Below are 12,723 nucleotides of genomic sequence, written 5' to 3'. Positions count from 1 at the left end.
ACATGAGATATTAATAAACATGAAATTATCTTCTTGTCACGATGTTATAATTTTGATATTAGATTATAAGGATTTGCATAATTACTCAAGAATTTGCAACGTTTCTCAAAACCTCTTTCACTTGAAACAGTATTTTTCTTCACTCGTTGAATCAGCCCCATTATATAACAGCTACACTTGAGTAGGTATTCCACTTCAAACAGGAAAATAATTTAAATATTTGCACAATCCCCGACCTCAGAATGGCGAACTACAGTTCCCGCAAAACTTGTTTTAGCTTGGGAGTTAACGACGTACCTACCATGTTTGATTTTACGGGGCTCGCCTGAAGCGTCGGTCTACTCATAATAACATACATCGACGACTATAAACCAAAGATGTATATAAAATATAACTGATGCAGTAATGAACGTTTAACATGTTATAAGCTGGTTAGTGCTGTATGTTATGCAATTGTTGCATGGCAAGACACGGAAGGTGGTACATTCGGGCAATAGAACAGTCAATGCGCTATGTAACCACCTCATATTTCAAGCAAGGAGAATTATGTGAAGTTTATTAATTCAAATATGAATTTATTTCAACATATCTTTATCCTTCTATACAAACAGGTAGGTACGACTTAATCTTAAAAATTCCTATTTAGTATATGAAAGTATATTATATTAAACCTTAATAATGTAGCGCGGTGGTTATCCTCATCACTGTAGCGTTATATATGTTGTGATGTGGTGGCGCTACATAATATATTATTTATTATAGTATGTAGGTAGTGAGTATACCGGTAAAATGGTTGTCCTATTTATTAGACATTATTAAGTTTATTGGTAGTGTGCTACATGGCTTATTACTAACGCGTACAGTCGACGCGGAGTCGGGACGTAGACTCATTTTACACTTAACTTAAATCTATGTTAGTGGAGACGTAAACTAATGGAAGGGTCTCAAGTGTCGACAGAAATATTACAAGTATAGGCACATTATGTATATAATATATGCTATAATGAGGAACAGCTTTTCAATAAATACTTTGAAATTATCACGAAGTTTAAGAATATATAGCCCACTTGATGCAAAGTGGTAACCGTCGCCTTTATATACGTTAACAATACTACCGTCATTCCGGAGAATTAAGATGTTACCTTCCTATCCTGAAATTTCACTGATTTATCTCACCCTTTAACCAATGTTGATATCAAGTAAGTGCAACTGTGCACCTAAGAAAACTCCTAATACAGCGGTGAACATATTTTAAACCGAAACAATATTAACTAAGCAATGTGAGGCTGAGGTACCAACCCAGACGACTTTTTAAAGTCTACCCCGATATAAGATTTCACAATAACTGTGCTGTCAGTTTCCTGACTATTCTTTACTTTGCTTTTACTTACTCTTTCTATGTTCTTCAAGATTTACGATTCAAACTGAATAAAGACTGTTATGAAAAGACGTAAACATTAATATCTTTCGATATAATTACAGCGATGAGTAATAATCGATTCTATAAATGAAAATTTTCTGTCAATTTCTAATAAAGGGTAATAATACTCTCACCAATTTGGAACCGATTTTAAATACATATATAAAAAAAAAAGGTTTTGGTGTGTTGTTTCCTTAGTTTTTATTTTATTATACCTCTTTTGTTACGTATATGGTAAAGGAACTAATAAAATATATATTATTATATTTTTTTATCACGTATTATAAACATTGTTGAGGTCAAAATGATATAAATCAAACAAAATGATTACAATGTCTTCAATATATTTTATTTTTATATAAAATCAAATGCGCTCGTTCATCCTTCCGCTCACTATATATAAATACATAACGTATCCGCATAGATCTCGGTATACAGCAAATATTCAGAAAATAGCATTGGCTAATCAAATACATTTAGCTAGCATTAATAACTAAGTAATTTCCATAAGCAATATATAATACACTTCTGCGTGGGATATGGGTTACATTACTTTCATTAAATCTTTAAGTAATACATGTCAACATTTTGTATTTAATAATCGAAATAAGTTTAAAGTTTACATATTTTACAATTCATAATTAAATTATTAATCTATTTTTGCTATAATTCCAAAATACACTATGGCTGAATCACAATAAGCATGAGTATAACAACTATAATAAGTACGAAAAAATCTTAATCCATAAACAGCTGGCACAATGAAGATCTAGATGAGTTATACAATATTATTAGCATTAACATTAAACTATGACGGCGTGGTGCACACATGAAAATATGTGTGTCACACACCCAAGAATATACACAATAAATAAGAACATGGAATGTTATTATGATCTCCTTTTCATCTAATCAATCGGCGTACGCCAAATTAACAATTAATAGAAAGGGTACGTATAAAAAAATATTTCTAACTTTCCCGTAACGATAAATTATAGCAAAAATACTTGTTACTATATTAGCTTGTAACGGAACAGGTATAACAAACATAAAATGCAGGTATATAGTATTTGTGGACCTAATCAAGCAATATTAAGGTTTTTTGGATATATGATTCAATTAGTACTACTAAAAGTTTAAAAATATACATTTTGTTTGACTATGTTCTTTGGGGAATCTATTAATATCACAAATACTATTACTGGATTTTGACTTGTTATACTCTGACCGTTGCACCTTGTATATACTATATAGGCCACGAGTAATAACCGAGTGAATGTTATGTCGCTAAGATGATTGCATTTACACAGCACGGGCTCTTGTGTGACGCTCACTGAGAGTTCACGGCGGGTACATAGTGTACACTCTGGCACGAGATTCACTCACTATAATGCACTATTACACCAGTTGGCTGGTGGTTTCACTATCACTGCCAGTTCGCCACCTGAAAAATATATTTATCTTGTATTATCCTATTGCACATTTCAATAGTTGACTGGTATTACATTGCTCGATAGAGAATTTGGGATGAGAAATGTATCTACGAGATATTTATCTTAGGTAACAGGTACACTTTCAGTGCCTGGTCATTATATATATATACACTATAGAGCGCATTGTTTATGTGTTTACACAAGAATAAAATATGTTTATCATAACAGTCACGTAGCGAGACTGCGGGAATGATCTTTATTAAATACAAATTTCCGCCTAAATTATTCTTACGTGATTTGGAAAAATATCTAAGCAAATATGAAGTTATAAATACATATGATAACTTGTGTATTAGATTTAGAATACAGTAGGTAGTTACCTATTTAGCATCATGTGAGCGTGTGGCGGACGAGGGCGAGGCCGACGTCGGCGACGGCTAGTGGTCGCGCGCGTCCGCGTACAGCGTGGTGGAGATGTATGTGGTGGGCACGAAGCCTTCCTCGCGCGTCTGCCGGCGCCGCACCCGCGTCCAGCCGTCGCCCGCATCCGTCTCCAGCACCAGTAGCCGCTCGCCGCTCTCCATGCGCATCGTCGATCCCGTGCCGTTAGCTGTTTTAGGCACTTTGTATATTAATTACATTGGTTTTTTCTACTAACCGTAAATTGTCTATTGTTTTTTGTGTGTACCACTGTTAATTCTGAAGTAAAGTTTGATAACCATTTTTTTTTAATCATTTAATTAAATGTATTTCTCTTAGTTTAATTTCATCAACATTTTAAATTTTAATTGCACTTATCAAGATGGAAATTAAAGCTGTAAACAGCCAGAAAACTGAATTCGATTTCTGTGTTGTAGTTTTCTGTGTCTTATAATAATTGCAATCAGACTCGAGAGCATTAAAAGTAAAGCGGTGTGCTAAACCGCTAAACCACTGAGGCCGTCGTTATAAAAATAATACGAAAATAATATTTTATTTTCCGCTAGGACTACACCCAAGTTTAATTTTCAGACATTCGTAGAACGAAATAGTAGACGTTTTTACTATTTGCATGTTCATTCATAAGCATTTCTACTAACGGTTGTTAAAAAAATTATAGTTGCAAAAAGTTTACTGACCTTCAAACGCATATAGCGCCATGCAGTATCCGAGCGGTTGCAAATCAGGCTCGTAGTAGTAGTCGAAGTCCGACTCGTGGTCGTTGTCCTGGTCGGGGTCGTGGTCGTGGTCGGCGTGGCCGTTGGCGTGGTCGGGGTGCGCGACGGCCAGCTCGCCGCCGAGCCCCGACTCGGGCGAGCCGCCGGCCGCGCGCCCGCCCGCGCCCCCGCCCGCGCCCGTGCCCGTGCTCACCGATGACTCCGATGCCGATCGTGACAACGACTCGCTGTTCGACCCGATACTGTGGGTTGATTTTGCAAGTGAGTGGATTGAACGACGTGCTAAACTTACATCAAAATCCGATCAGTAGTTTTTCACAAACATTCGCGTTTATAATATTAGTAACATTAGTAACACAAGGAAGGAGGCTAGGTTTATGTTAGCGATAGGGAAAGCCGACCGCGACAACAACTCGCAGTGCGACCCGATGCTGTGAATTTATTTTGCAAGTGAGAGGATCGAACGACGTGCTGTCGGTAAACTGTAGGGACATTTTGAAATTAGTCCGTTATAGATGATTACATATACAGAGACAACTAATACTAATGTTCGTTTGCCATCTGACCTGATTACGTGTTCATTTTATCATCCACTACTGGTTCCCCGCCAGTATACTATTTGGCGCAGATGAGTGCAGTGATGATAATGATATGAATGGTCATTATTATTCATAAAAAATATATTTATAGAGGAAATAAATAAATAATTGATTTGTGATAATATTCAGGCGTTTGTCTTGTACGTTACCTAGTGGCGGGTGGGGGCGGCGCCCCGTTGGCGCGGGCCGGCAGCGTATTGAGTGTGGCCGCGTTCACTTGGCTGTTGGCTTCCGCTAGCAACTCTTCGAATTTACGCAGCTGTGCTCGCAACTTTTTTAGTTTATCGCAGCATTCATTTAATTGACCTGATAATAGCAATAAATCATGTTACAATAAAATCACTTATTTTATTTTCAACTCTCAACTCAACATTTATGATAACTTTTATAGGCCAATAATGATTATAAAAATAAACTACTATATTCCTGAATATCATATATTTTTTATTGTTAGAGTTGTTGTTCGTCAATCAGTTACAGAAACATCATATAAAATCACTGGTCACTGCAAACTAAATAAATACATAGCAAACTTAGGCCTGTCCTTAACAAAGATTTGCAAAGAACACATACTATGTGATTGTATTCTTAGGAGCAGTGGTGGCTAGCGAACTCTGCTACTAGCGACTAGCGAACTATCATAACTTCTATTTCATTAGGAATATTGTGTAATATTCCTAATTCATTAAAACTTATGATTATATATCCCCAAAATAGATTTATTATTAGACGTTGAAATAAAAAGAGGAGTAAGAACTTACCTTCCACTGTCATGGGATCTCCTAATGTAGGATTCGTTTCATATACTCCTTTCATTTTCATTAATGCTTCCATTGCACCTTGTTCTTGTGTTACCTAAAAAAATGTACATACGGAGTATAGATAACACAATGATGGTAAATATGTGGCTATTTAATTGCACAGGACTGAAGAATATTTTATTAACATTTTTACATACTACTTTTACACCTTTAGTGCTGGAATAATTAATGTTGTAATATAATATTAGCCTTTATTGGCCTTATTTATTAAAATTTTATAATTCGCTGGTTTTCAAAATAACTAGTGAAAATAAAATACATGGGCCTTCAATCAAGCCAGTAACAGGTTTGGTTGACCAATTTACTCCCGATTGAAATCTTCTATAATGTTAATGGTTTGGCTACTGTTCCGACATTGGGTAGAGTAGTAAGACCCTAGCAAATTTAATTGATCAAATTTAATTAACTACTATCTTACATTTTAGAACTGTTCAGCCTAGAGGAAAAGTTGAGGAAATTAGGCTCTCGCTCTGGTATTAATAGTTGAAGCCGCATTCTACACGTATGTGTAATATTTTATTTTTACAAGCCCGATTATTTTTCTATTTCGATAAAAAAGAACAAATATTTATTAATGTTCCAGTTCAATGAGTAACACTGTCATGTATAAATTTTAAATAGTAGAAATAAAAATACTAATAGACTTATTATAATAAATTGAGTACCGTAATGATATTTAAATAGTTAGATTATCAAGTAAAATCGCGTATTCATTCATTTTAAAATTATTATTTATAAGTCAATAAATAATGATTTTATAAATAAGATTTTACCTGTTTCGTTAATTCATGTACTTTAGCCTGCAGTTTCTTTTTCTTTTGATTGGGTGGTAAATCTGAATAATCCTCCTTTCCATCCGTAGACATATTGTTCTGTAAAATTAAAATTATTTTATAATACTACATTTCAAAATCATATTGCACTAATAACACTCGCACACCAATTCTTTATAACCAAAAACCCAGTACTCAAATTATTTTCACCACCAAAGTTGATTTTTATTTAGTTAAACAATGTTTTGGTGGGTGCCAATTTAACTACAATGAATGCAAACAATAAACAAGGCATCGTCAATTTTCAGCTCATTAATGAAGATATGTAAATCATTTATAAAAATGTCAATGTTTGTTACATTACCAATTCTATATACATTTATGTGCTTTTCTCTAAATCTGATTTTAACAAAAAAACTTTGTTTAAATTTTGCAACTAATTAATTGTCGTATAATATTGTCATAATTCACGACTTCAGTAATCTACTATTTGTGAATAAATACATACTATTAAATTGTGTGTATTATTCTATTCTATTATATAATGTTTACTACTTTAATTATATCCAGACAAAAAATCAGTAGAAATGAACGTGCACTGAAAACAGCAGTGTAAGCGGTTAGATGCAAAATAGGCAATATAAAGCCAACAAACGGTTATTTATGATAACTTTCGTTAGTCAACAAATTATCTATAAACATATATTTATATTGTACTTAATACTTATAAATACTGTTAAAGGAAAAAACAAACAAGGAAACTCTGCCATGGATACAATACTAAAATAATATAGAATTCGCCTTATTTTGTTTCATTAATAACTTAATTTAATTAAACGCAATATGTCTGTATAACTGTAACAAAATAAAACACCAAACATTTACACAAATTATCGTGACCAATGAATGTTACCATTTATCCGAACCGATTTCGTCACGCAGAACTGACCTTGATTGAATTGCACGCCTCGACAATCTTCTGTGGCCAAAGCATTAGATGTGGCGGAGACGCGGCGGAGGCAAACAAACAACATTAAACAAGGAGTTATATGGGACGTACACCGCTCCACAGGCGGGTCCAAAGCGACAGAACACGCACATAACAACATTACTGGCGACTGTTGCACTTGTCAATTTCGTGTACAATATTTATAATAATCTTAATTTACATCCTATTAGAACAGCTGATAAATGACACAGTATTATATATTAGCATTATAAATAGGAATGATTCAATTTATACATGAATTTGTGAAATGTAATTTATTTTTCATTTTTAGCGTGTATAAGATCCACATGTACCACCATTAACATTAACGCGATGTATAAAGAGAGAGTTTTGTTATTTAATAATAGTTATTCGTTAACAAACCTATCACATATATGTTAAATCTGATAGTTGTTTTGTTATTTCATAATAGTCCTTAATGACAAAAACAGGGCTCCGACAAAACGTTGATTATTAACGTTATTTTTGTGTTCTTTCTATTTAATATTCGTCTATAATACACGTATATACTGAATTGATCCCCACAAATAATAATAATACTAACATATCTCGTCTTACAGTGTCAGCCCGTCAAAATTTTACCGATATTTACCTTTTTATTGATATTGATTTCAGATGTCTATTAGAATAAATCTAATATAAATTTCAGATTAGATTCTCCTCCATGTGTTGCCATTTTACAATGACTAACACTTTGATGTACACCAAATCGACATGTGTCATAAACAAATACATCGCCAGTAGACATTAAACAGAATAAAAAAATATTGGCTAAAGACAAATAGGTATGGGTGTTATATTAAACAACAGTGTATAATATATTAAGAATAAATAATGAAAAATAACAAGTGGCAATGAATGACTCATGCTGATGAATTATGTCCCCCACCATTTAACTTACTTTTCCACATTACAATGCACCAGACGATCGGCAGCCAATAATAACAATGGTCGTTATGTGAACCCATGTTAGGTGGGGATCGAAAAGGATAACAGATAAAACAAATTAGTACCTCCAACTTACAACATAAAAAAGTATAAAACTGGCATTTAATCATTGGTATTGCAAAAATAAATCGCCATAAACACTGACTTAGTAACTTAGGGACGTAAGTACAAATACAAAAATTACAAGGTATTTAAATTTTAGTGTATTTTTAAAAATCACGAATAAAATTTATGTAAATTTATGGGATGTGGTGGTTTTTTGGGTCATTCACGGGTCAGTATGTCAACTAACCCGCGGCTTTATTTGAAACACTTCAGCTTGAACCTGAATTCTTTAAATAATTATGTAGTTAGCCGCAAGAATTTCCATCTAGCAACGATTAAATACCAGCTAAATAAACTTATGCCAACTTAATGGGAAACAATACAGTACAAATATTGACTTTATATAATAAGCATTGTAGTAATAATTTCAATAGTATATCGCATGCGTAAAATATATTGATAATAAAAATATTATAACAATTTAAGCACTATAAAGCCCAATGATTTTAGCGTATAGCCTCATAATCAATATGAATATTTTATAGTAATAAATATATGTAAAATCAAAGAGTAATAAAATTATCTAGACTAAATAACTTATCCACCTTAACTACCATATTAGGAGTATTATACAGTAAATAGAAAACTAGAATTGTGTTTTATCTGACTGTGAATTCAGGCTATCTATTTTAAGTGTGTACATATTCATAGTAAAATCATCATATATAATAAAACTTATAAAATCATATAATTAGTAAAGATTTACGTAATAAAATAATAATTGTAATCGTAACCATAACAATATCTATGGATACCCATCATACTGATATTGTCTGTACTATCATCAATTCGTTCACTCAAATTCATATTACGAAATAATGGTTTTGGCTTCAGTTTTTTATGACCGGCCTGAAGTCAACCCTCCGTGGGCAAAGGATGTTGTCTGTACTGATAATGTTATTATGTGAATGCATATAATCAAACAGTACATATTGTCTCGACTATAAGATAGTACAATATATCATCTGTCATATAATGCGTCCATGTTACCTTATTGGAACTAAATATTGAGAGGAGGCCGCCCCGTTTCTTTATCCTATTCCCGGAGACGGTGCCTCGGGCGGCGGTCAGGTGATTGTGGTGGTGGTGATTGTTGGTGGTCGAGTCGGTGGTGTCGCCGCCCGCTGCCGGCTCGAATTGAAAGTCTTCCGGTGGCACGAAGCCCGATTTGTACCTATCTATTACTAATTGTGTGTCCTGTAAACAAAATAATTTATGTTATGTTACTATTACGAAACCAAGGAATGTCTAGTCACAGTAATGAGTTTTACATATTTTATAGGCTATTAAATTACATCATACTTGCATAAATATCACATAAATAAAATAATAATTAAGCCACATAATTTGTTCAGAATATTCGTTGTTCGACCCACATTTTACTAGTTACTATAAATTAGCATAACAAATCTATCGATAACTTTAATCATCATCTTCTTGTTCCTTATCTCATATATTTGGGGTCGACGTAATATGTTTACGAGATCTATGCCGTATGTAGAAATGTACGCAAAATATAAAACTTTCAATGTTAATAAACACTTACTTCTTTTTCATTGATGTTATTAGCTGCTTGATCCATTCCTTCTAAACATTGCATTATTATCGGGAAAACTTTCCTTTCGACGTCGACCGAACTCAACATGAAGTTCTTTATATTTTTTATTCGTTTCTCATCTAAGTCCTGAAAATAATAAAACGGAGCAATATGTAATTGTGATGTTACAAATTATAGAATAAAAATATCGTTAGTTATAATACTGAAGTAGTGGAGATTTAACAAAATCTTTACTTTCCATTTGACCTAGTTGGCGCGCCGCCAAAATGCACGCCAAACGCTGGCTGCACTTATGGTAAGAATTCACCGAATTGTTCAAATGGTCACATGAGTCATGGAACTGGAGAAAGCTTCGTGATATTTAATTATTGGATTGGTACTTGCTCTTATACACAAATATTGCTATAAATATTTATAAAGCAATCGTATTACCTAGAAATACTGTGTAGCATCAAATTGGAACCACTGCATCAAAACATAACATCTATTTGTGTCACTTGAATACTGACGAGGACATAAGGAATCAGAAGGATTTAAGAAAGTTCCATTTTATAGATGAAAGACTTTTGACACTAATGCAGTAAATAATAATTCTATAGAAAATTTATAAAAATATTAATTCGAGTTATTGCTTCGTTATTGTCTCTTGGTAGAACTTCAGCCATTGTCTGAACATTGAATAGAGGAAACTGTGATATCGAACAATTACTTAAATATACTTCAACATTTAAAAATGTATGAAGTATTGTACCTGTAACTGTTTAAAGACGTGAGGTAGCCGCTGTTCGTAGTGCTGCCGCTGTGCCTCGTTGGTCTTCCTCAGTTGGTCTGTGTAGTCCTGTTTCGCGTCCTCAGACGCTTGACTCCGGAGTTTCATGTTCGCTTTTTGTTTTTCAACCTCCGCCCGACTGTAATCAATATACAAACACATGTTTTTTTTTATTTAATAAAAAAATAATTTAAGAATTGAGTAAAAACTACTTATCCGGTTCACTCAATAAGTCCCCGTTATAAAAATAAAGCGATTAGTCTTAAAATGAATTATAATACTAGAATAATTAACAAAGTGAAGAAACTAGGGCTCCATCCCTTGTTAGTATTGTAATAGAACTACTACTGGGACTTATTTGTAGCATTGTACAAGGATCGACCACTATTCTACCCATGTTGGTAACTATCGTGAGGTCGTAAGAACGGTCAAAGTGACCTTGACCTGACTTGATTATGCACTGGAACTCCGCTTACAATTTCATCTTTAACTAAAAAAACAATATAAGATTTTTTTTCTTAGACTTATTTCACATTCCACCCTCCGTTCAATGCCATCGTCAGTAGATCAGACCGGCACGTTGTACGAATGAAGTACATTTGTTATGAACTTTTATATGTATAACATAAACATTATAAGTAATGGCTTATATTGTGTTCTTTTTATAAACACTTCATTTCCAGCGCATAATGTTTATCACAAATATAGGTTTTATTGTTTCCATTATTACTCATTTACAGCTAAAAGATAGAATGACTTATGAAAATTTATTCATTTTAATAGTGATTGATGCGGTTGATGATGAATACTAGTGAGATAACAGAGAAAAAATAAAAAGTGAGGACGAAGTAACGTCATTTAGTCCTTCGTGGCGAATTTATCAGGAATCACTTAACCACATTTGTCTCTAGAGGATACCGCGTTAAGGTCGACCTGCTATGCCGTATTGCTAACAATGAGGCCAATAGTTCATTAATAACAATCCCACGCCCCACTACTAACATATAGTCGTCATAACATAATAAAATAATATCATAAACCTACGCAAATTTCAGAGCACCATATTTGTAAATCACAAAATCAAACAAGGTTCAAATGGTCTAATACTGTATGTTGGCATCTGGAACTGAATTAGTATGAGATGGTAACATTAAGTATAGATATATATAAGAAGTATAGATTATAAAATAAAAACTGTATTTGCGTCCTTAAAAAACAGGAAGACTACTCTAATTCAAGTCAGGAGCGAAAGAATTGAAAACAGAATCACTGCGAACTAAATTGAATGTTCCCAGTCGCGAACTATTGTGCGCAATACTAGTGTGAGGAAACAGTCACCTCAAATTGAGATCAGCGTCTGCTTTCTGGAAAGCTTCTAACGCTCGTTCCGATTCTCTCGCGGCACGTTCATATGTTCTTCTCGCTCGGTCCAGGGCGCCGATCGCCGTATTTAAAATTGTAGTCTGTCTCGCGCCCTCATTTAAATGTTGCTGTAACATATAAACAATTACATATATGAACTATAAAGAGATATTCCACTCTTGTGTGTAACCGGATGGGGGAGATAACACTGTCATATCAGTGACCGCATATGCATTAAGATAAATAACCGATGGGTAAATCGATAAGTTAACCGTTAACCAGGCCACAAAATAAATAAACATGAAAAATTTATCAAAACTTTGGTTTGTCCAATAGGTATCTTACTAATATTATGCATAGAGTAAGTATAGATGGATGTTTACGTTATTCTTTCACGCAAAAACTACGGAACGAATTTTGATGAAACTTCCTAGTAATATATAGCTTATACTTCAGAATAACACATAGGCTATAATGTATTAATGATAAATGTCAAGTAAGTGTGATATGCAGACGAAGTTACCGGGTCAGCTAGCCGGATATAAATATACTTGATAGCTAAGAGGAAGTTTGTTTATAAAAAGTTCGTCTGCACAAAATTTATGTTACAGTTAAACTCTGATGAATCGCAGGCCACGACTGCTCAATGCACTGTCCATTTATTGAGGAGCACAGTAAATGACGTTCATTGACTTTTTATATACTGTTTGCAACATTAATTTTAGCGAGCTGTATCAATAAATTTAAAGAAACATGGGCGGGACACCGT

The 12,723-nt window shown here is 33.7% G+C and overlaps 2 protein-coding genes across 2 annotated transcripts in view; both read right to left on the bottom strand.

Moving 5' to 3' along the window:
- Positions 1-12,723, bottom strand: part of LOC131842897 (zinc finger protein 479-like) — a 220,593-nt gene that overhangs the window by 169,109 nt on the left and 38,761 nt on the right. The window lies entirely within an intron of this gene.
- The window catches only part of LOC131842891 (formin-binding protein 1-like), a 51,660-nt gene continuing 40,695 nt past the window's right edge, over positions 1,759-12,723 (bottom strand). The window contains exons 5-15 of the mRNA XM_059191458.1: positions 11,931-12,082; positions 10,575-10,731; positions 9,812-9,949; positions 9,256-9,462; positions 7,153-7,182; positions 6,204-6,302; positions 5,371-5,464; positions 4,759-4,915; positions 3,972-4,252; positions 3,234-3,463; positions 1,759-2,864 (exon numbers count right to left, since the gene is read on the bottom strand). Of these exons, the coding sequence (XP_059047441.1) occupies positions 3,291-3,463; positions 3,972-4,252; positions 4,759-4,915; positions 5,371-5,464; positions 6,204-6,302; positions 7,153-7,182; positions 9,256-9,462; positions 9,812-9,949; positions 10,575-10,731; positions 11,931-12,082 (1,488 nt within the window). The 3' untranslated portion in view covers positions 1,759-2,864; positions 3,234-3,290. The remainder of the gene's footprint in view (positions 2,865-3,233; positions 3,464-3,971; positions 4,253-4,758; positions 4,916-5,370; positions 5,465-6,203; positions 6,303-7,152; positions 7,183-9,255; positions 9,463-9,811; positions 9,950-10,574; positions 10,732-11,930; positions 12,083-12,723) is intronic.

This window comes from Achroia grisella, unplaced genomic scaffold, assembly GCF_030625045.1.
Source record: "Achroia grisella isolate CSIRO2021 unplaced genomic scaffold, CSIRO_AGI_Agris_v1 utg2671, whole genome shotgun sequence".
In the NCBI taxonomy this organism is placed as follows: domain Eukaryota; kingdom Metazoa; phylum Arthropoda; class Insecta; order Lepidoptera; family Pyralidae; genus Achroia; species Achroia grisella.
The sequence above is the reverse complement of the archived record's forward strand: the minus strand, read 5'-3'. Positions and strand labels throughout refer to the sequence as shown.